General features: G+C 41.3%; 1 protein-coding gene and 1 non-coding gene across 4 annotated transcripts in view; both read left to right on the top strand.

Moving 5' to 3' along the window:
• The window catches only part of LOC124795389 (intraflagellar transport protein 122 homolog), a 242550-nt gene that overhangs the window by 122798 nt on the left and 94191 nt on the right, over positions 1 to 25561 (top strand). For all 3 annotated transcript variants that reach the window (XM_047259406.1, XM_047259414.1, XM_047259422.1), the window contains 2 exons: positions 12745 to 12906; positions 14408 to 14574. In XM_047259406.1, the coding sequence (XP_047115362.1) occupies positions 12745 to 12906; positions 14408 to 14574 (329 nt within the window). The remainder of the gene's footprint in view (positions 1 to 12744; positions 12907 to 14407; positions 14575 to 25561) is intronic.
• Positions 1447 to 1519, top strand: Trnaa-agc. Its single transcript has one exon. It is a non-coding gene; the product is annotated as a tRNA-Ala (tRNA).

Here is a 25561-nt window from a genome sequence, read left to right as displayed (position 1 = left end):
CCTTATATATTGTCACTACTGCCAGGGCTCTCCGATATTGGCAAGCACCTCAGCATTGGACGTAATGGGTTGTCCTTGTGCCATTGGTGATATTAGAATAAAATGTTTCTCTGAGACATTTAAGTCTGTTTTTATCTATGGTAATGATGGAAGCAGTGTTGACCATCATGCGGTGATAGTGTAATGGTTAGCATTTCTGCCTAGCAAGCAAGAAGTCCTGGCCGCAGCACAAATTTTAATTCATTTCATCTGCTTCCATAATTATCATAGATAATAAAAAGAGACTTAAATGTCTCCCAGAAACATTTAATTATAAGATCTGAATTAATAGAGGGAAACATTCCACGTGGGAAAAATATATCTAAAAACAAAGATGATGTGACTTACCAAACGAAAGCGCTGGCACGTCGATAGACGCACAAACAAACACAAACATACACACAAAATTCAAGCTTTCGCAACAAACTGTTGCCTCATCAGGAAAGAGGGAAGGAGAGGGAAAGACGAAAGGATGTGGGTTTTAAGGGAGAGGGTAAGGAGTCATCCCAATCCCGGGAGCGGAAAGACTTACCTTAGGGGGAAAAAAGGACGGGTATACACTCGCACACACACACACACACACATATCCATCCACACATATACAGACACAAGCAGACATATTTAAAGACCGTCTGTATATGTGTGGATGGATATGTGTGTGTGTGTGTGTGTGTGTGTGTGTGTGTGTGTGTGTGTGTGTGTGTGTGTGTGTGTGTGTGCGAGTGTATACCCGTCCTTTTTTCCCCCTAAGGTAAGTCTTTCCACTCCCGGGATTGGAATGACTCCTTACCCTCTCCCTTAAAACCCACATCCTTTTGTCTTTCCCTCTCCTTCCCTCTTTCCTGATGAGGCAACAGTTTGTTGCGAAAGCTTGAATTCTGTGTGTATGTTTGTGTTTGTTTGTGTGTCTATCGACGTGCCAGCGCTTTCGTTTGGTAAGTCACATCATCTTTGTCTTTAGATATAATTATAAGATCTATAAGATCACCAATGGTACAAGGACGACCCATTACATCCCACCGAGCGAGGTGGCGTAGTGGTTAGCACACTGGACTTGCATTCGGGAGGATGATGGTTCAATCCTGTCTCCGGCCATCCTGATTTAGGCTTTCCGTGATTTCCCTAAATCGCTTCAGGCAAATGCTGGGATGGTTCCTTTGAAAGGGCACGTCCAATTTCCTTCCTCATCCTTCCCTCACCCGAGCTTGCACTCCGTCGCTAATGACCTCATTGTCGACGGGACGATAAACACTACTGTCCTCCTCCTCATTACATCCAATGGTGGGGTGCTTGCCAATATCGGAGAGTCCTGGCAGTAGTGACAATACATAAGGGAAAAATGAATTGAAGTTTGTGTTGGGGAGGGCACTCAGCTTAGATAGTTCGTGCAGCAATGTTGACCATCGTGCTGTGGTAGTGTAATGGTTAGCATTTCTGCCTAGCAAGCAAGAAGACCCGGGTTCGAGTCCCGGCAGCAGCACAAATTTTAATTCATTTTGTCTGCTTCCATCACCGTCCTAGATTGTTCAGTTGCTACCAATTGCACTTTAGCAGACATTGATTGTTGATTTGCAGTTAACATGTGCACTGCTTGGTATATACTAAGTAAAAGATGTTTAATGTTAAACTCCTCAGTCCTAGCTGTGGTCATTACAGGTACTGAACTATCAATGGAAAGGACTTCCTCAACTGACTTGAATATTGTCCATTGTATTCTGTACCCGTTCCATTCCTGACTGGGCATGTCCCCTAACCATAATCACTAAACAAAAAATTTTCACACTACGCACATAGTTTCAAAATACACACATAAAATCAGTACAAATCTGCACATGAATTTTTTTTAAATATACATGTTTAACTAATAGAAATAGGACAACTCTACAGAAAAGGACACTATTAGATTCCAGACGGGTAAACTTGCTGTCACTTGCCTGCAGCCTGGACATTCAGGTGATCTGTTGAGATGAACCATACAGTATCAGTCTGCTGGTCCCTCTGTTCCTGTTGTGGTCCCGAACAATGACAGGGTTGCAATACTGAAACACATGTTATAGTACATTTCTTACCAATATCTAAAAACAAAGATGATGTGACTTACCAAACGAAAGCGCTGGCAGGTCGATAGACACACAAACATACACACAAAATTCAAGCTTTCGCAACCAATGGTTGCTTCATCAGCCTAGGTCTTCATGGCAAACGAATCTGCTCCAGTCTGGAATCCCTGAACCACTACACCAACAACCTGAAAACAGCTTTCGCATCCCGCAACTACCCTCCCGACCTGATACAGAAGCAAATAACCAGAGCCACTTCCTCATCCCCTCAAACCCAGAACCTCCCACAGAGGAACCCCAAAAGTGCCCCACTTGTGACAGGATACTTTCCGGTACTGGATCAGACTCTGAATGTGGCTCTCCAGCAGGAATACGACTTCCTCAAATCCTGCCCTGAAATGAGATCCATCCTTCATGAAATCCTCCCCACTCCACCAAGAGTGTCTTTCCGCCGTCCACCTAACCTTCGTAACCTCTTAGTTCGTCCCTATGAAATCCCCAAACCACCTTCCCTACCCTCTGGCTCCTACCCTTGTAACCGCCCCCGGTGTAAAACCTGTCCCATGCATCCTCCCACCACCACCTATTCCAGTCCTGTAACCCGGAAGGTGTACACGATCAAAGGCAGAGCCACGTGTGAAAGCACCCACGTGATTTACCAACTGACCTGCCTATACTGTGAAGCTTTCTATGTGGGAATGACCAGCAACAAACTGTCCATTCACATGAATGGACACAGGCAGACAGTGTTTGTTGGTAATGAGGATCACCCTGTGGCTAAACATGCCTTGATGCACGGCCAGCACATCTTGGCACAGTGTTACACCGTCCGGGTTATCTGGATACTTCCCACTAACACCAACCTGTCAGAACTCCGGAGATGGGAACTTGCCCTTCAGAATATCCTCTCTTCTCGTTATCCGCCAGGCCTCAATCTCCACTAATTTCTAATTTCAATTTGCCGCCGCTCATACCTCACCTGTCTTTCAACAACATCTTTGCCTCTGTACTTCTGCCTCAACTGACATCTCTGCCCAAACTCTTTGCCTTTACAAATGTCTGCTTGTGTCTGTGTATGTGCGGAGATTGAGGCCTGGCGGATAACGAGAAGAGAGGATATACTGAAGGGCAAGTTCCCATCTCCGGAGTTCTGACAGGTTGGTGTTAGTGGGAAGTATCCAGATAACCCGGATGGTATAACACTGTGCCAAGATGTGCTGGCCGTGCATCAAGGCATGTTTAGCCACAGGGTGATCCTCATTACCAACAAACACTGTTTGCCTGTGTCCATTCATGCGAATGGACAGTTTGTTGCTGGTCATTCCCACATAGAAAGCTTCACAGTGTAGGCAGGTCAGTTGGTAAATCACGTGGGTGCTTTCACACGTGGCTCTGCCTTTGATCGTGTACACCTTCCGGGTTACAGGACTGGAGTAGGTGGTGGTGGGAGGGTGCATGGGACAGGTTTTACACCGGGGACGGTTACAAGGGTAGGAGCCAGAGGGTAGGGAAGGTGGTTTGGGGATTTCATAGGGATGAACTAAGAGGTTACGAAGGTTAGGTGGACGGCGGAAAGACACTCTTGGTGGAGTGGGGAGGATTTCATGAAGGATGGATCTCATTTCAGGGCAGAATTTGAGGAAGTCGTATCCCTGCTGGAGAGCCACATTCAGAGTCTGATCCAGTCCCGGAAAGTATCCTGTCACAAGTGGGGCACTTTTGGGGTTCCTCTGTGGGAGGTTCTGGGTTTGAGGGGCTGAGGAAGTGGCTCTGGTTATTTGCTTCTGTACCAGGTCGGGAGGGTAGTTGCGGGATGCGAAAGCTGTTTTCCGGTTGTTGGTGTAATGGTTCAGGGATTCCAGACTGGAGCAGATTCGTTTGCCATGAAGACCTAGGCTGTAGGGAAGGGACCGTTTGATGTGGAGTGGATGGCAGCTGTCATAATGGAGGTACTGTTGCCTGTTGGTGGGTTTGATGTGGACGGGCGTGTGAAGCTGGCCATTGGACAGGTGGAGGTCAACGTCAAGGAAAGTGGCATGGGATTTGGAGTAGGACCAGGTGAATCTGATGGAACCAAAGGAGTTGAGGTTGGAGAGGAAATTCTGGAGTTCTTCTTCACTGTGCGTCCAGATCATGAAAATGTCATCAATAAATCTGTACCAAACTTTGGGTTGGCAGACCTGGGTAACCAAGAAGGCTTCCTTTAAGCGACCCATGAATAGGTTGGCATACGAGGGGGCCATCCTGGTACCCATGGCTGTTCCCTTTAATTGTTGGTATGTCTGGCCTTCGAAAGTGAAGAAGTTGTGGGTCAGGATGAAGCTGGCTAAGGTAATGAGGAAAGAGGTTTTAGGTAGGGTGGCAGGTGATCGGCGTGAAAGGAAATGCTCCATCGCAGCTAGGCCCTGGATGTGCGGAATATTTGTGTGTAAGGAAGTGGCATCAATGGTTACAAGGATGGTTTCCGGGGGTAACAGACTGGGTAAGGATTCCAGGCGTTCGAGAAAGTGGTTGGTGTCTTTGATGAAGGATGGGAGACTGCAAGTAATGGGTTGAAGGTGTTGATCTACGTAGGCAGAGATACGTTCTGTGTGGGATTGGTAACCAGCTACTATGGGACGTCTGGGATGATTGGGTTTGTGAATTTTAGGAAGAAGGTAGAAGGTAGGGGTGCGGGGTGTTGGTGGGGTCAGGAGGTTGATGGAGTCAGGTGAAAGGTTTTGTAGGGGGCCTAAGGTTCTGAGGATTCCTTGAAGCTCCGCCTGGACATCAGGAATGGGATTACCTTGGCAAACTTTGTAAGTAGTGTTGTCTGAAAGCTGGTGCAGTCCCTCAGCTACATACTCCCGACGATCAAGTACCACGGTCGTGGAACCCTTGTCTGCCGGAAGAATGACGATGGATCGGTCAGCCTTCAGATCACGGATGGCCTGGGCTTCAGCAGTGGTGATGTTGGGAGTAGGATTAAGGTTTTTTAAGAAGGATTGAGAGGCAAGGCTGGAAGTCAGAAATTCCTGGAAAGTTTGGAGAGGGTGATTTTGAGGAAGAGGAGGTGGGTCCCGCTGTGACGGAGGACGGAACTGTTCGAGGCAGGGTTCAATTTGGATAGTGTCTTGGGGAGTTGGATCATTAGGAGTAGGATTAGGATCATTTTTCTTCGTGGCAAAGTGATATTTCCAGCAGAGAGTACGGGTGTAGGACAATAAATCTTTGACAAGGGCTGTTTGGTTGAATCTGGGAGTAGGGCTGAAGGTGAGGCCTTTGGATAGGACAGAGGTTTCGGATTGGGAGAGAGGTTTGGAGGAAAGGTTAACTACTGAATTAGGGTGTTGTGGTTCCAGATTGTGTTGATTGGAATTTTGAGGTTTTGGGGGGAGTGGAGCTGGAAGTGGGAGATTGAGTAGATGAGAGAGACTGGGTCTGTGTGCAATGAGAGGAGGTTGAGGTTTGCTGGAAAGGTTGTGAAGGGTGAGTGAGTTGCCTTTCCGGAGGTGGGAAACCAGGAGATTGGATAGTTTTTTGAGGTGGAGGGTGGCATGCTGTTCTAATTTGCAGTTGGCCTGTAGGAGGATGCTCTGAACAGCCGATGTGGATGTGGGAGAGGAAAGACTGAGGACTTTTATTAAGGATAGGAGTTGACGGGTGTGTTCATTGGCTGAGTTGATGTGTAGGTGAAGGATTAGGTGGGTGAGGGCAATGGATTGTTCAGTTTGGAACTGGTATAGGGACTGATGGAAAGAAGGGTTACAGCCAGAGATGGGAACTTTAAGTGTGAGGCCTTTGGGGGTAATGCCAAATGTCAGACAAGTTTGAGAAAATAAAATATGGGAGAGTGTAATCTGGCTATGGCTAGGCTCAGTAAAAAAAGAGTCGAAAATGCATACCTTAAGAGCTATGAGCAATTTTTCGTCTTCAATACTGTGAGGCAAATCTCTTCTTCCGTAAGCTCTTTGCTTGCCATATTTTGGGAAGTGATAATATGGACCAAACAAGAAAAAATGTCCAGTAAACATGTGCTCTAAAATACATACCTTAAGAGCTATGAGCACTTATTCATCTGCATTACTTTGGAACACAACTCTTCTAATGAACAAGTGCTCATAACGTCTAAGGTATGCATTTTTAGAGCACATGTTTACTGGACATTTTTTTCTTGTTTTGGTCTATATTATCACTTGCCAAAATATGGAAAGCAAAAAGCTTGCAGTAGATGAGATTTGCTTCACAGTATCAAAGATGAAAAATTGCTTGTAGCTCTTAAGGTATGCGTTTTTGTCTCAATGTTTACTGATACCTTTTTGCTTCTAGTATTGTGTACTTTCAACGGTATGTGTTTATGCCATTAATTATGATACTCCTTGTCTATGCAAATTTATCTGACCCCCAGAAAAAACAATCTCCAATAGCCATTCTTTATCTCCAAGAATTGCAAAAAAGGCTAGGTGCTTTTTTTTTTCTCTCAGCAAAGAGCGTTGTCATCTTAATTATGGTAGCACATCATCGCTGGTACTTGCAGCCGGAATACTACAATAATTTATATTATGTGGGGACATTACAGTGTTTACACATGAGGGACCAGACAGTTTTGTTCCAACTTACTGCAGTGGACAGGTATTGTGTGTTGCCTGACTTGCATGTAGCCTGCATGCGATAGCTGTCTTGCAGATCCTCTAATCTCCTTATGGTACCATCAGCTGTCTACACATAACAGTATTTTTTCAGCTAGCTGTTGTGTTTTTGCATCAATCCACAAACCAATTTACAGTTTATCAACTTTGCATCTTTTGATTTTACACTTTCATTGTTTGAACACAAAACGTTTATCCACATTATGAAACAATAATTTTCAATGCATGTAGAAAATTACCACCTTTTATAAACTATAATTGTGATGTAATTGTTAACTTCATGTACATATAATCATCATAATCCCCAGCTGCATGACTTAATGACCATCTCTGAGGAGCAGATGATTTTAAAGTGTAATTATTATTCTATTCTACTGATCATGTTATGTTCAAACTTAGGATTCCTACACACCTGATTTTCATGTAATTCTTTAATTTGTCCTACTTCTTGAAGCACACTCACTTGTGAAGAGGTACCTTGCAGAACGAGCAGATGTAGCAGGTTTTCTTCCTCAACTTATGTGTGCTGCAAACTATGCAGGGTGTGGTCCCTGGTCCGACAGTTGCCTCCAATTTGTGTTTCCTCATATCCCCTAATGGTCCTTAAGGATGGTCCTGTTTAGGTGTTTCAGGATGTGGGAGTTTTATTGGGATCTTTGTCTTCTCCTCCATCATCCCCTAGATCATTTACTTCTGGCTGTTGAGTTGATACCCAGCATCTGACTGTCTCCAACAGGAATACCTTGTGCTTCATCTTCTTTTCAGGGTTCCATGCTCTGTACAGTATGAAGCCATTGATTAGGACACAGTTGGTCAACCAGAGGATTATCTTCTTGTTCCATTCAACAGTCTTTCTCAGGATTGAGTAGTACAACAAATACTGGTCTGCTCTGTACACACCCTTCATGTATTTACTGTAATGAAGAATACAGCCAGGCTTCTTCACAACACATCTGTTACTGAATGTGTAGTGATAACCATTCGCACCACCCACTTGTCATTTCAAACTTGTAAAACCACATTTCCCTTCCGGCAGCACATTCTTTCCCCTTTCTTGAAATTGTTTACAGCAGTTGAAAACTAAGGTGGAAGTCCCCTGTTGGCCCTTATTGTCCCACAAACCCAAGTCTTCCATGTAAGCAAGTTGTCTGCAACTGTCACACTGTTGTAGTAGTTGCCTAATAGACATGATGCCAGATGTGTACATGTGGTACCAACAGAGCAAAAATGATTTTGTTCACTCAGTTCCCTTCCCCACCATATATTCCTAATGTTACATATGTAACCTGTTGTGGCCTCACATACCATTCACATAAGTTGGCCACATTTCACCAGCTTTCCAGGATTATAGGTCCCAAACTATAGGTGACCTCTCCCAAGATATCATGGACTCATCAAGTGATATCTCCTGGGTAGGTTTATATACAGTCTGAAAATTACCCACAAAATGCCAGAGAACTGATTGACCTTATAGTGCCTGTCTGCCATTGTGAATTCTCAGAAAAGTGCCAAGCATTTCGTGCCTGTTCCCATCGTTTGTGACTCATCAGCTGTGTAATGATGAGAGTTTCAGTCATAGGGTCTGTGCTCCAGTACTCCCGTCTGTGCTCCAGTTCTCCCGATAACTGTCCTTCCTAATTTGTGTCATCACAAGTATGATCACTAAAAGTTGTTTCATTTCAGCAACTGAAATGTCAGTCCACTTTAATTTCTTGGGTGATACTTTGTACTTATGTAAATTCCGACTGTAATATAGGTTAGATTGTATTATTAAAATATAACATATTCACCACAAAGAAGCTAGCTACAGCCTCTGATATACTACATGGCTCATTGGGAACAAATGTAAGGCCTGGCTGACCTTCAAAAAGTTCTAAATGTGTAACTGGATTGTCTTTAGTATAGCCATTGCTTGTATCCATGTAAGCAAACGTCTGTCTCGTCATCACTACTAGCATCACTGTCCCTCATCAACACATGTGACTGTTTCTGATGTTTAGTTGGTACATAGGATCCAAACACAACAGATTTCCATGCCCTGTCAGCCACTGCTGGTCACTATAATACAGAGATCGCCAGGGTCTGTCATCAGTGTGTTACATTTTCATGTATGAGTCTGTCAAGATTTTGGACATCCTTTAGAGGCAGGAGCACTAGGCGAGCTTTGAAGAAGTACAGGGTAGCTTTTGCTGTAAGAATGATGTGAGCTTTGAAATCAGTTGCCTTTATTTGAGCTTATCTGTTGCAGGGAGCCTTAAGAGTGGTACAAGGTCCTTTGAATTGTGTGGTTTGTACTGTTTCAGGAACTGTAAACACAAAAGTATTGGATGAGGCAACCACCAAAATAGCACTAGTGTCAAGGACTAACATCACTGAGTGTTTGCTTATGTACACATCCAAGTACATTTACTAGGCTGCATTCTGAGAACTCTACACTGCTGTAAAGTTATCATTCACTAAGTTCACTTCCACAGGTTGGGACACATTTCCAGTGGAGCTGCTAAAACATACTTCTTACAAGTGTCCTTTTTGCAACATGTGTTGCATGTGGCATGCCAGTGTGGATGTATGCTGCATGTTTTGCAGGAAGCAGTATTTAGATCAGGTAAACGGTGCTGCCACCAGCGTGGCATGTAGCCTCTGGTATGAATAAAGATGATGTTGTCTGGGACGCAGGGATGATGAGAGCCCTGCCAGAGGTGGTGTGACATCGTGCATGACTGCTGCCAGAGAGCTCGACTCTGCAACTTTGTCTTCTGTAATAAACAAACACTAGACTGCACGGGCAGTTACATCGGCTTGTCCTTGTAACTAATTCCCTTTACTTACTGTGTTGCGCTTGATAGCTGGAATCTCTTCTTTTAATCATTGAAACTGGCTGAAAACAGTTGAATACAAAAGGACAGCCTCAGTAATGTAGCCCACACAGTATATAGAATTGAATTTCAGTTACTTTTAATGCTGCTTTTGATATGTTAAAAGTTACTATTTATGACCAGTTCCAGACTCACAAGGTGCTGTTAAATGCAGGTAAACAAATAGCCATATACTGCATTTATTCATAATGCTTTCTGTATAGTCCACATGCAGTAGGCCTAACCTTGCTCGAGATAATTAATAACTTTAGTGAGCCATAAGAACAATTAACATTGTAGTCATAGAGTTAAACACTACGTAAATTGGCAGCACAGTCCCACTAGAATAACACAGCGTCTTTCAGATTGAGCAGAGACACCAAAATTAAAGAAGTTTGCAGTGTAATCGTATGTTCTTATTAGCTGGCAATTGGTCATCACGGTCCTGGTTGGTCATTGTTGAGATCTAATACTGTCAACTGCATCACATGCGGATTCACAGTAAGAATAAGTAGAATTTAATGTCACTAAGTTATTAAGAGACAAACGACAGGACATGAAATTCAACTTGAGCACGGTACTTTTTATGAGCTTTTAAGTCTATAATGGACTGACTGCAGCAAACTTTCCCATACCAACCTACATAGCTGTTGCCTCTATGATTTCTGTCTGCAGATTGCAGACTCTGGGTATCAGTTGACCTTATAAAGACTGGGGTGAGAACAAACTGTTATTTCGTAAACTACATAGCACTTTGAAAATTGGCTGGGTAGTATTTGGCTGTTTTGAATGAACTGCAAACTTTTACTACAATTTGGATTATAAAAAATGTTACTGGTTAGAAATTTAAAAATATATGGATGCAATTATGGGTCCACGGTGTGAATCACCTTGTTTACAAGTGCCACACTGAAAATCATAGTAAATTACATTATTAATTAGTGACTTAGTTAATTAGTGCTGTATGTTATATCGTACAAAAAGTTAAGGTAACAGAAGTAAATAGTTGAACATCAGAGCCAAAAGGTGCTTAGGGCAAAATCTGCAATTAAAATTGCTATAGTAGTGTCTTAGAACTTAGTATTTCATAAGGTCATATATATTTTCAGGTACTTTTAAATATGTCACTGGAAAGTCAGAATGCTTAGCTTTCGAATAGTATAGGTCATTATATTGGATTCTGCCAATTAGCTTATAGGGTTTATTCACTTATTCAATGGTAGTGTTACCTTCAGTTAACTATAACTTTTGATTAACATAATCTATAGCCAAACTGATGGTATCAGTGGAATCAGTACAGGGGGAAGAATAAACAGAATAATAAATATAAACTGTACTTTGCTGGATAACTGATTTGCAGGTTTTCATGTACTTATCACACATTACAGAAACAACTGTATTGGAGATATAATAAACTTGGAAAACTTGGGGCGTATAACATAACATAACAGCTGGGAGCACCCACTTGTTACATCTCAACCTATTCACAATACAACCATCAGAGAAAGATCCAGTTTCCTCAATGTGTGATTCCTTCAGTCTGTATCTTTGTGAGGTACACTGCAATGTCTGAGATTAGAAAGTAAATGCACAAACATTCACAATTGCAATTTCTACTTAATCCATGTATATTGTTGGCCCAGTCCACATAAGATTCATTCAGATGCTTTCTTCACTGTCAGAATTCTAACCTGGCTGCAATAACATATGTCTTGATGTGAAATTGTTCTTGTGATAAAGAAAATATTCTAGGCTGTTCAAGTTCTGCCTGATTTGTTAGTGGCTCTAGTTTTTGTATTAGATGATACAATTCAGGGTTTCCTGTCAAGTACATAGCCTTTTGCCTTGACATGTCAGAAATATGGCAGACCGTGGTGTGTAACTGCAATCATTGGCGGTAAGTTTCTCACCCTTCACTTTGTTCATTAAAAGATTGTAAAATGGCATTGAAGATGCACCTGTCGCTTTCACTAACACTTTTACTGCCCATGACGTTGCTGCCATTAGTTCTTGATAACTCCTCACAATCTGCATTAGTAGTGGACGTGGTTGCTCTGTGGTTGAAGATCCATAGTCTCACCTAATCAAAAAATGTTCAAAGTATAAATTGAAAGTGTCAGAATTCCCAAGTTGTCTACCGTCAGAAGTATTGACGACTCACTCCAGTTTATTTGGCAGACTGAGATATGTTATAGAACTCTTCCCAGGGCAGTGCAAGCAATCTAAGGAAGAAGTGCAGCCAAAATCTATTTCTTACAGTGTCAGGAGACCAGCCAGTTACTGACAGTGTCTGAAAAATGAACATCTGTAAACCAAGACCATAGTCAGAACCAAAGTAATAGACCGACCAGCATGCACTTTCACTGCATCAACACTGTGATTGAATTACCCTGGGCTGGCTTATATGGGGGATTCTGGTAAGCACGGCCTTGTGAGAGGGCGCTCCTGGTAGCAAGCACCATATGGGTAGTGGTGCCACAGCAGTTGACAGTAATGTTTGCCAGCTATTCTGATTCCATAGTGATGTCAAGTGGCTTCAGTATTTCATTTTATGATGAAGTAGTGATACACAGTATGTAGATTATGAATAAGAGCACCAGATGATATTAAAAAATTAAGCTCTATCCGAACTGGCCTTGGAAGGCCGAACGGTACCAGCTGGCCACCATGTCATCCTCAGCCCCCAGGCGTCACTGGATGCGGTTATGGAGGGAAAAGCGGTCAGCACACACACTCCCTGCCGTATGTCAGTTTACGAGACCTCAGATAATATTAAACCAGATGAAAAAATACACAAACACTATTAAAAATAATTCTGTAGTCAACAGTAACATGCAGCTTGCACAAAAGATCTCAAAATATTAAGTTGTTTACTATCTGTTCTATGTTTGTTAATAAAATTTATTAGAGAGTAAAATGAGTCTGACCCACCAAAATTACTTTATTCATGATTTTGATTACTTCTTGTCCAGAAGCAATATCTGTACACTGTCCTTTATCAAATATATTGTTATTTTTTAAAGAAATAGTATTAAGAATGTGCATTAATGATTTTAATATAAATTATCCTTACCAAGCTGTATGCAAACTTATGTGGCAGACTTTATTGCTGTTCGCATTTTGAAAATAATATTTTATACCATAATGTTGCTTTATATTCAGGAAAGATTACGTAAAGGAGAAAAGGATAAGGAAATATTCATTGCAGATATATTAGCTTTTCGTGGAAAATTCAAAGAAGCTGCCCGGATGTACCAGCGTTTGGGTCAAGAGCAGAGAGCTCTTAATATGTACATTGATTTGCGTATGTTTGACTTGGCACAGGTAAGTGGTAAATATATTTTACTTCACAAAATTTTTCTTCTTATTTTCAATATTACAGAATTGACTAGTTTTTCCACTGTGTCTGGAGATGGGAAATGTGCTTCAGAAAGTAATTTCTTGAAATTCACTTTGAGGTTTACGTTGGTATGTAAAATCTTTAGTAACTACTGACGACCTATTGAAATCTAGTACATCAAAGACACAATAAACAATCTTCAGAACTTCATGAAGAATCATGATCAATCATTTTCAGCAGTCCAACTAATCATAATTGTAAAACAGTCTGTTTGATGCAAGTTTAACGCTTCTATAAAGGAGCCCTCACACACTCAATATTTATTATACAATACTGAGTACTGTGCAGTAGTACTGATCACCAGAGATTGGTGTTGATGGTTTTTTGCAGTATTTCGGACAAAACTGCATAACTTTAAAAATAGTGATGCTCACTCAGTATATTGTGTTCTATATTGGATCATTTAAGGGTGGTAGTGTGTAATACACAGCAGTTTCTGCTAAGATGAAGAGAAATTCAGTTCACTCCAAACAAAATACCACAAAGAACTGAAAAAAATAAATGCCAAAAGATCAGGAGTTGGGCTGGAAAATGTACATGAAAGCTCTGTGCAGTACTTTGGTTAAGAAATATGGGATACCTCATTGTCCACAGTAGTTGAGACAACTGAAGATCATGGTGCCATGATAGTAAGCAGAAATATTTATTTTACTTGTAACAGTTCTCAGAATGGACAAATAAAACCAAATCATTTGCCATTGTGTATACTTGTTTTTATTTTGTGCACAGTAGTCACAGCACAGGCATTAGATCATGTAAGCTTTCAATCAGTAAATAATTGTTTTGTTCAGTTTAGTTTAGAACAGTTTGTTACAGTAAACATATACATAGAAAACATCACATGTACATGATAAATTACACAGTTCACTTGTTTAATTTGTGATTAATTATCATTGTGATTAATATATCTATGCTGCTGTGAATGAGCCCCTGGTCCATTAAAATGTTTGCTGGAAGCTGTATCGACTCATTTCACCTGTTCTGCGTATGTTCTGCTAGACAAGTAACTTGAACTCAATACGCCTGTATTCCATATAATCAAGTACCAACATGTTCGCTATGAAGGCAGAGCTCTAGCTGACAGTTTCCAGACATAAATATTGCACAATATTATTGTACTGTTCTTGGCCTTGTGTCAGTAACAATAATGACAGTGTGAGGGCCACTTAGGTGTCAATTCTAGCCTATGTTTGGTTCTGTACAGAAAAAATTGAAAATTGTATTTACAGAGTTGAGTGAACGGTACCTAGGAATATAAAATTTTTCTTGAAGTTTGTGTGGTTATCAATGTGGGTGTAAAAGTTGTTGAGTTGTTCTCTCTTTTTTTCGCTGCTGAAGAAAGACGCTAGTTTTTAAAATAGTTTTAGTGAACTATATGTTTGATTTTTATATATATAATTTTCCTTTTGTCATCTACTTCAACAGGATTACCTAGGTGCTGTTGATAGCGTTGATCGTAAAGCATTGATTCGCAAGAAAGCTGACTGGGCAAGGAATATTAATGAACCTCGAGCAGCAGCGGAGATGTATCTCTCATCTGGTGATACAGAAAGAGCTATTGAAATTATTGGCGAAAATGGCTGGATTGACATGTATGTACATTTGTATTATAGTTTTACAGTACATTAAGCAAACTAGCTGAAGAGTACAAGGAATGTTACTGTGGAAAAGATTTAGTAAATATTACGATCAAGAACATACATGCATGTGGCAAGTACTCATTTACAAGTAAATATTAATAATTTCATATTGTTTCAATTTTGTGTGAGGAACTGCAGCATTAATATGTAGTTGACAGTATAGAAGACGATGAAACATTACCATCTCAAGGCAGCAGAGGAACAGAATGGAAATTATCATGAGTTGAAGGATTAATTTTTTTTCTTTCAAATTATGTTCCAAAAAATAATGTTGTTTTTATTAATAGAAAACATCCTATAATGAATGACATTACATGCAGAGATATTAAGATAGCTTATAAAACTCAAAATAATAAATTACAGTTTTTTTGAAGATTGGCATTAATAAAATCCTGAGTATACTTGTGCTCTGGACTTTGACTAAATTATCCTGAAACGTGAAGTAATTTTTTAGTTTCTGTGTAGTTATGAAGTTGAAGCACGTATTTCACAGTTGGTTACTGTGAACATAAATCTTGGGAGGAGCACAGTGGATGTATTTATCTCATTTTGCTGATGAACACTTTCACTCAGTTTATGAACTGTTGTCACTTTGAGTCTCTAATGAAGTAATTCTTCTTACTTTCTGAGTTACTAAATTCAGTGTCAAACTCAGAATCACTATAGCCATCCTTTTACAAAAGCACTGCCTAAGCAACAATACAGGCCAGAGGCTGAAAGTGCTTGTTTTGTTGTCGAGTATCCAAAGCTGCACACAGTAAACACGATATCTAGTGGCAGCTACTATATCAGTGGGTAGCTGGATTTTGGTGTGCATGTTGGAGTTCTGGAAGAATGAAGAACAGTGGAAGCCTTCATGTGGGAGAGCCACCCGCAGAAGAGTAACCCAGACTAACGGTAGGTGAATAAAATGTGACAGACAGACTGTAAACAAGGCAACAGACCAGAACAAGGACAAACAACCTAGATGACAATGAGGCACTGCATCAAGCTGTGTCCACAGCAATGTCAAGGCCAAGAGCAGTGGGGAGACAAATCTGAGACAAGACCAGAGAGGTAACCGTGTGACAAGCAAGGTAGTTATCAAAGAGTATCAAGTGCAAGCACTGCACTGACCAGCTGTATGCTAGGCAGCTGCCTGTATACTAGCTCTGTGTAACTGAATTGACTGCCATACTAGTGGTGAGACGACGGAGCTCTTGCCGTGGAAGCACAGTGCAGCACGGCCGTGGAGCCTCTATTGGCTATCTAGGTCATCTCCTGTGGGAGGCATTCAACCTATGTGGCACCTAATACCAAATCCCTTGACACAGAAAACAGGCGTGCACGGTTGGAAATGCCCCAGACAATGCCATGGGGAAGGAAAGAAAGTATGGGTAAAGACCCAGACACTTCGACAGCCAGTTGTGGGAAGGGAGAAAGTTCTGCAGTATCCATCATGACGTCGCTGGAGGTGAGGGTACTGAAGAGTTTCCCAATCCCTCTGGATGCAGGAGGTAGTGCTGGTATGCCTGTGGAGAGTCATTGGCAGTTGCCGGTGGTGTCAGCCCTGGTCACTGGAAGGTGGGTGGGAAGGGGGTAGCAGTGGGTGTGTTGCATGAAGCCAATACCAGAGCTGTTTGTGATGGTGGCACTCAAGCCCCCTTCTGTGTTTGGACAGATGTAACTTGCTGCCCACAGGTCTCTACTACTGTCACCGGCATCCAAGCCACAGCACTCTTGTAGGAGCGGACAAACACAGCTGCACCAGGAGTGTAATGCGGGGATGGTCAGGATGGGGTGAGGGAGTTGGTGTCATAAGAAGGTGGAGCATGGTCCACAGTTGCCGCTCATGGAGCAGCTTGGCAGGGTTACAATTGTCAATCGGCAGGGTGGAATAGGTGCTCAGAAACAGGGTGAGGGCCGAGTTAGTGTCAGAGGATTTGACAGCCCTCTTCATTTGTTGTTTAAAGACCCAAACAAGACATTCTGTTTCACCATTTGAGGAAGGATTGGCCAGGAGACTGAGAATATGTTTTTTTGGCACTGGCCACACAAAACTCTTATAAAGCAGACACTGTGAATTGGGGCCCATTATCAGAGACTAAAGTGTGAGGTAACTCTTTGATGGCCATACTACAGCCAAAACAGTGAGGCTGGTGTTGATTGAGGTAGTTGTCCAGTCATGGGTCACTTACCAGAGGCTCTGCCTCAGCATGGTGTTGTGGTGTGTGATGGCACTGGACCTTGCGGCCATAATGTATGCTGTTGTGCAGCATCAGTGTGTAATCAGAGAACCTTCTGTTGTTCGAAATCAGGGTCCAGGCCAGAGGAGAGACGCGACAAGGCATTAGTGTTGGAATGTTGCGCTGTGGGCTTAAAATGGGATGGTATAATTGTATGCACTCAGGAACAGTGCCCAGCACTGGAAGCATTCAGCCATTCACTCCAGGAGGTTGGATCAGGGTCCAAATAATGTAACCAAGGGCTTGTGATACACAGAAGGTAATGGCAAACACTATCACCAATGCCTCCTTTTTGATCTACAAGTAATAGCATGGTGCAAGGGTGCTTATGCAGTTGGCTGTTTGGAGCCATCCTCATTCCTGTGGACCACAACTGTCCTCATGCCATTGGCAGACATGTCGCACCTGCAGTTCATGTGAGTTCCTTGAGCAGGGAAGGGAATCGATGGCAGTGACATTACGATCCGAAGGCCAGATTCCAATGCCCCAAATACTCCACTCCTGGTTGAAAAAAATCGACACTTCTCCAAAAGACGCAAATCTGTTTCCTGCAGGATTGTTAAGAGGACGCAGAGGTTATGTAAATGCTCCTGAGGGAAGAGTCCTGTGGCAATGAAATCATCCAGATAATTTGCACAAGCTCATATGTGCTTCATCATTTGTTCCATATACCTGTGGAACATTGCAGGGGCCGAGGCAATGCAAAATAGGAGTTGCTTGCGCTTATATAACCCAAAGAGCATGTTGACATGTTGATAACATTCTGAGATTCCTTATCTAAGGCCAACCGAAAGTAAGCATAGGCATGGTCAGTCTTTGAATAGTATTCCCCACCAGCAAGATTGGTAAGGTGGTCCTCAGTCCAGGGAATAGGATAAGTTTTGACTGGCAATTGACCATTGATGGCACCATTGAAATCCCCACATAATCAAAGAGAACCATTGAGCTTCCTGATTATGATTAGTGGGGTGGCCCAAGCACTAGATTTCACATACTCGGTAAGTCCATCTGGCAGGAGATGATCGAGCTCCTGCTCCAGAGCAGTTTTTAAGGCCACTGGAATGAGTCTGGCATGGTAAAAACAGGGAGTGCTGTTCAGCTGAATGGTGAAGTGTCCCTGAAAATCTGAAGTGAGCCCTAAATCCAGTTCAAATATACATGAAAAAGCAGAGAAAAGATCGCCCAGCCATAGTAAAGCCCTCAAGGCCAGAAATGTTAGTAACCAATGGGTCATCAACAACAAATTATGTAATGAGCCATGTAACATGTTTGTAGACTGCCCTGATTGAGAAGTGCCCATAAAGGAGAACAGAATTTACCCCGTAGGCCACCAAATGCTGCAAGGCTGGAGACAACACAGTTGAGACTAATTGTGCATATGTTGCCACATTTATCAAAGAGACGGGGGCCACTATGTTCACCTGAAAATGGACATCCTCCTCATAAATGTTAAATGTGGATTGTGAGAATGTGGGGGGGGGGGGGGGGGGGCAGCTGTGTTCTCAGTCCCAACCAGAATCACAAACTCAGAAATTCCAACATATTCGGAAGAAACAGCCAGATATTTGTGACATTGAGATATACATTTTTTAGTGACATTGAAGATATAAGTTTGACAGCTGTCCTGTTAGGATGACAACGACGATGAAAAATAGGGACTTCACTCACGACAGTCTAAGTAAAAAATAAAGGCAGTGTAGATCAAAATGAATGTAAACAGTTTCTTTTTGTTTATTTTATTTCTCCTTGTATTATCAATATATAGACAGTTAATAAATGGCGTAGGTTTAAAATAGGTGTATGTTAGCTGTTTAGGCGGAAAAGTTTATAGTTTTGCTTAGTCATAATATGATAAAAAATAAATTTTTCTCAAGGAGCCTCTTAAAAGAAAGGGAGAGGTCATCTTATATTCAGGTTTATCTTGTAATTAGGTAATTAAACTACAGTAGATCCTAAGGTATCAGCACGAGCACTGCACTGACTGGCTCTGCTCTAGGCGGCTGCCTATAAACCATGTATGTGGAATGGTATTGACTGCTATACTCACATGGTGGGACAGAGGCACTCTCGCTGTGCAAGCATAGTGCAGCATGGTGTCCTCCAGCAGCTATCTAAATCCATCACCTCTGCTGGGAATTCAATCTCCACAGCACCTGATACCAGGGCAACAACCTCAATAAAAACGTCACAGCCAGAGTACAAATGTAGGACTGGAAGCTCTCTAGTGCCACAGCACTTAACTACCAGTGCTGAATCAGATTTAAGCAAGGTTTTATTTATTTATTTTTTTGAAGGTGTGTTCTGAAGTTACCCGAGTATACTCAAGATTTAAAATTTATGTAAAAATAATGAAAATGAGATAACTCTGGATTTTATGTTAAAAGTCAAGATAGTTGGATGGGATTAGCTGAGGAACTTATCTTTCCTCCATTTGGAACGTGTTATTAATGTGAATCTCAGAATGTGTTGTTACTTCTTTTTTCAGTTCTACCAATAACATATGAAAAAATATATCCTCTTTGTAGTTAATTAATTCATGTTGTACACATGTAGCATACTGGAAGACAAATTTGTAACCAATAATCTCATGTACAGTTAAAACTGTACTCAGTATGACATAAAGATAAATTAATCAATGGTAATATTATTTTTTCAGCTATAAAAAAAATTTACAAAATTACTCTTAGTAGGTCAATACCAATTTTCTGAATAATGACCAAACTCATACTGAATCTTCGACACCTATCATTATATATTCCTTTCCCCGATATAAAAATCGTTTATGAACAGTGGAAAGTTATTGGAGAACAGTCAAAATATTCTGCCATTAAATTATTTATCACTGTTCTCACAATCATACTTATTATGAGACCTAAAAGCAATACCATAATGTTAAAGTGTGGAGGAAGTAATTTTTAATTTAACTTATCTTAGGTTTGTTTAAGTTTCTAAGCAATGTAAGCAAGCATCTTTCAACAAATAAGAGTTCACATTTATAAAAAGATCTTTCCTACACACAAAATTCCGTGTAAAATTTCTGTACTTGCCTGTTCTATACTGCATCATATTTTCATAATATAAAAGTGCAGAAATGCTCACACCAGTGCACAATACAATTGGAGCCATAAATATGCAATGATTTCAACAAGGGAAAGGTGGCATTGTCTCCACAGTCGACAGTGCTGTCCCAGCTATTGTTAACCACTACTAAAGAATTGAATCAGTATAAAGTGTTTTTTGACTCAATGACTTTTTTATGACACATTTGGTTTCTGCCACAATTGCTCTCTTCAGATGCTGTAAAAGTAAAAATTTTCTATTAAAACCTTTAAGCAAGTAACAGTATTTTTACTAGGTCTCCTTGTGGGCTAAGTAAAGTGCTATTAAAGTAAATGTGGATTATCATAAAAGCGGCTTTGGGCAAACTTGTGTTCATGCATTACCAAACTGGACATAAAATCAAAAATCAGGGAATTATATAGGTACATTAAGTGTACTTTTCTTTCCCTATGCTTTGCACTAGATGCTCACGTCCTCTGTAAGACAATATTCTCTTTTGAAAACCATAAAATATGGAAAATATAACAATAACATTTCAATCAGTTATTCACAAAAAAATAGACTACAGGTTGTTAAATCAAGACGATCATACTTAAGAACAGAGTAAGCTCTTAAATAATAGGAACAAAAGAGCATTCTTTATAAAACATATTTCCGACAGCTGCTGGTGCTGCACTTCTGGTTGCTAGATGTTTACCTCATTGCCCTTAAGCTTCCAAGGGAACTGTCCTATCCGACATGTCGAAACCTTCCCTGAAATTTGTTTTATGCAGAGAGAATTCGCCAAAAGAAACACACTGTCAAAATTTTAGCTGCTAAGATACACTGCAGGTATTAAGTAATATTGAAATTGATCAAAGTCATAGGTCACCAGGCCTCTGGAGAAATGTACACCACTGCCGTAGCTGTGCAACACGGCAGGCACATATCCTCAGTTGATGGCACATTGGTAAACAGATAACACAGTGCAACGCTGTTGGTATTTGTAAAACGAATTTCAGCTGTTGATAATTTCTCTGACACAATTGTTTACAATTACTATTTGCTTGAATTAGCAACTTGTTTAATATTCATAATAATTAGCAGTTGTCTTTGCTGCATTGCTAAGTTTTAACCATGGAGATGAAACTGAATTAATTTTCCTTGTGGTTTCTTGGTATATGTTTGCTAATCAATCTGTTTTTGTGCAGATTCCAGAGGTTCACACTGATGTGGAATCCAATTAATGTCTTCAGTCCTACAAAGATGAAATATGAAGAACGTGGTATGCAGTTGGAATCGCCCATTTCTTTATTTGTTACTTAATTTCTTGGGCAATCATTTCAATTATTTCAACATTTTGTTAGAAATTATAGAATCATTAGAAGAGACGGGAAATGACTTTAATGATTCCATAAACTGTGGTTCAAACAATGGTTGTTGTAGTAATTTAACTTCAGACCAAAAATAAATTGCTTTCTATACCCAAAGGAAACATGTACAGTAATGGCTTTCAGGGAGAAAGAAATGGCTGTAAATTTTTTCGTTAAATGAAAGAGGGAGAGAATGCATAAACTTAGGCAGCGTGAAAAGCTGGTTTAATATCATAAAATCTGAACACGAATTGTATAAATGGAACAAAATTTTACGCAAATTAATAAATACATGCCAAAATGAAACTAACCAAAGGTGGAGACAAAAATTTTCAAAAGATTTATAACTCCTCATGAGAGTCAGTGCTCTGTTACTGAGGGAGATCTACGAGACTGAGCACGCTGAATTGCAAGTGAGATGAACATTTCCAATCATCTTTGACCTGATTAAACAGATCCAAGAAATTATACCGAAAATGATGCCACAGAATTATGAACTGTACCTCAAGTATGTGCAGAGGAGATGTCATTAATAGGTAATGCTATAGAGAGATTCATAGCTGACATGAAGATGGAGCTTCTTGTTATTACATAAAAACTGCATATAAAGCCAATCAGTCATGTCTCATGCAAACCACTCCTTATCATTTTGAGTGGGGGGAGGGGGGGGAGGGAGAGACAGAGTTGCTTGTGCAGTCAATGTCTGCTGTGATGCACTCATACTCAATAATGCTAGTGATTCTTATCAGTGGATTACTGTTTCTGCAGCTTTATCTCTGTCTTCAGTAGCAAAAGGACACTTTTCTTACAAAAGTCTTGTAATCAGCATAGCAAAATTTGGAAAAATAGGAGAGAATAATTTTCTTTGTTACGTCCGAAATGTCATATTACCATTTGCAGAAAATAATTCATTGTTTTTGTTGGACTCTTGGCCTGGACATACGACACTTATTTAGGAGGAAAACGAAAAAACTGTTAATATAATTCGGATTCCACCTGTAAATAATAATGACATTCAGCCTCTCATTTTAAAAAATCCAACAATGTAAAGCATTTTTCTGTAAATTGTTGGACGATATAATCTCTGATTGCTCTTTGTCATTTCAGGTTTATTAGCGGAACAGTATTGTTATCATTCAGGCATTTCTGCATTGTCAGTTTGCATCACCATGTTATACAGGTTTGATCAAGTAGGCTTGGTACTCAGCACAATTTAATAAAAATGACCATGGCCATTTCTTACTCCATTCCATTTCTGCTCAAATAAAACTATTAATTTCTGCAAATGCCCAAATGCATTACTTTTTCTTTTGTCATGTGTCCCTGATGTAAGGAAAATGTTTGTTTTCGTCACTTAGTAGGCACTTTTCATTTTTGTGATAACTACAGGGAGTAAGCAAGGAACTGTTTCAGTGTTTGCAAAATATGCACTATTCAAAAATTATCATGAGAACTGTGCTACCGGAAATATCATAAAATATTTAATGTCAACAAATCAAAGTCCCAATTGATGGAAGTTATCTGTAATGTAAGATCATACTTTGCCTCAATTTTCTTTCCTGTGCTAGTCACTTGTATAACAATTACATCTGCAACAGTTTTGTACGTTACTGACAGTACAGTTAGCCTTCTGCCACCGAGCAGTGTGTCAGCAGTGCGCAAGTAGCAGCAAGTGGCTTATTTAGCATTTATATAAGTGTAGTAGTTAAGTTGAAAATTTGTTTGAGTGTTCTTAGTGCACTTGTTTAGTAAAATCCATCAAATCATTGTGTAGTTTTGTAATTAGCAGAGTCAGATTTGCATTTTAATATCTGTGATGTGTAAAGTCGCGTAGTCATCTGTCATTTGTTTATTTCTTTAAAATAGTCTTTGTACATTACTGACAGTACAGTTACCCTTCTGCCACCGAGCAGAGTGTCAGCAGTGTGCAAGTAGCAGCATTATGCATTTACTAGGCAGTCTTGTATTTTAATAACCGTTTAAATTTTGTGTCGAATTGTTTGTCCTCTCTGTGGACGTTCTTTGCACAACAGTATTTAGCATGGATAGGGACTGCGACTACTGTGTTCAGATGCAGGCTGAGTTGGCATCCCTTCGCTCCAGCTTCGGGCAGTGTTGGCTTCGGTCACACAGCTTGAGGCTGTTGCCAATGGGCATCACTGTGGGGGTCTGGACGGGGGTTTGTCAGGGATGGCCAGCTCGTCCCACACATCCCCCGATCGGACTATGGCTGTGGCTGCCCGGGATACTGCCCACATTGAGGCTGACCCCTGACCCATGGTAGAGTGGGAGGTCGTCTCAAGGTGTGGCAGGGCGCGAAAGACATTCCGGAGGGCTGAACGGAAGGCCTCTCCATTTTGTCTGACGAACCAGTTTCAGGCTGATGCTGATCTTCAGCCGGTCATGACTGCTTGTCCTGTTCCAGAGGTTGCCCCTCAGTCTGAAAGGTCCAGGCGGTCGCAGAGAGTGGGCTTACTGGTAGTTGGGAGCTCCAACGTCAGCCGCGTAATGGGGCCCCTTGGGGATATGGCTGCAAGGGAGGGGAAGAAAACCAATGTGCGCTCTGTGTGCATACGGGGGAGTCATTCCAGATGTGGAAAGGGTCCTTCTGGATGCCATGAAGGGTACAGGGTGCACCCATCTGCAGGTGGTCGCTCATGTTGGCACCAATGATGTGTGTCGCTATGGATTGGAGGAAATGCTCTCTGGCTTCCGGCGGCTATCTGATTTGGTGAAGACTGCCAGTCTCGCTAGTGGGATGAAAGCAGAGCTCACCATCTCCAGCATCATCAACAGGACTGACTGCGGACCTTTGGTACAGAGCCGAGGGTCTAATCAGAGGCTGAGATGGATATGCAACCATATGGGCTGCAGATTCCTCAACTTGCGCCATAGGGTGGTGGGGTTTCAGGTTCCACTGGATAGGTCAGGAGTCCACAACACACAGCAGGTGGCTACACGGGTACCAGGGGTTTTGTGGCGGTTTTTTAGGTTAGATGGCCTTGACCAAGTACAGAAAGGGCAACAGCCTCAAAGGGTGCAGGGCAAAGTCAGGACATGCGGGGACCAAGCAGCAATCGGTATTGTAATTGTAAACTGTCGAAGCTGCTTTGGTAAAGTACTGGAACTTCAAGTGCTGATAAAAAGCACCGAAGCTGAAATCGTTATAGGTACGGAAAGCTGGCTGAAGCCAGAGATAAATTCTGCCGAATTTTTTACAAAGGCACAGACGGTGTTTAGAAAGGGTAGATTGCATGCAACCGGTGGTGGCGTGTTTGTCGCTGTTAGTAGTAGTTTATCCTGTAGTGAAATAGAAGGGGATAGTTCCTGTGAATTATTATAGGTGGAGATTATACTCAACAACCGGGCGAGGTTAATAATTGGCTCCTTTTACCGACCTCCCGACTCAGCAGCATTAGTGGCAGAACAACTGAGAGAAAATCTGGAATACATTTCACATAAATTTCCTCAGCATGTTATACTCTTGGGTGGAGATTTCAATTTACCAGATATAGACTGGGACACTCAGATGTTTAGGATGGGTGGTAGGGACAGAGCATCGAGTGACATTATACTGAGTGCACTATCTGAAAATTACTTTGAGCAATTAAACAGAGGACCGACTCGTGGAGATAACATCTTGGACCTACTGATAACAAACAGACCCGAACTTTTCGACTCTGTAAGTGCAACAAAACGACTATTCACGTTGGTGTGTAGAATATATGAGTCCAGCGATATACCATCTGACTTTCGGAAAAGCATCATCCACACAATTCCGAAGACGGCAAGAGCTGACAAGTGCGAGAATTATCGCACAGTCAGCTTAACAGCTCATGCATCGAAGCTGCTTACAAGAATAATATACAGAAGAATGGAAAAGAAAATTGAGAATGTGCTAGGTGACGATCAGTTTGGCTTTAGGAAAAGTAAAGGGACAAGAGAGGCAATTCTGACGTTACGGCTAATAATGGAAGCAAGGCTAAAGAAAAATCAAGACTCTTTCATAGGATTTGTCGACCTGGAAAAAGTGTTCGACAATTTAAAATGGTGCAAGCTGTTCGAGATTCTGAAAAAAGTAGGGGTAAGCTATAGGGAGAGACGGGTCATATACAATATGTACAACAACCAAGAGGAAATAATAAGAGTGGATGATCAAGAACGAAGTGCTCGTATTAAGAAGGGTGTAAGACAAGGCTGTAGCCTTTCGCCCCTACTCTTCAATCTGTACATCGAGGAAGCAATGATGGAAATAAAAGAAAGGTTCAGGAGTGGAATTAAAATACAAGGTGAAAGGATATC

Source organism: Schistocerca piceifrons, chromosome 1 (assembly GCF_021461385.2).
Source record: "Schistocerca piceifrons isolate TAMUIC-IGC-003096 chromosome 1, iqSchPice1.1, whole genome shotgun sequence".
Classification (NCBI taxonomy): domain Eukaryota; kingdom Metazoa; phylum Arthropoda; class Insecta; order Orthoptera; family Acrididae; genus Schistocerca; species Schistocerca piceifrons.
Note: the sequence above shows the minus strand (reverse complement) of the source record. Positions and strands in the feature narration are given on the sequence as shown.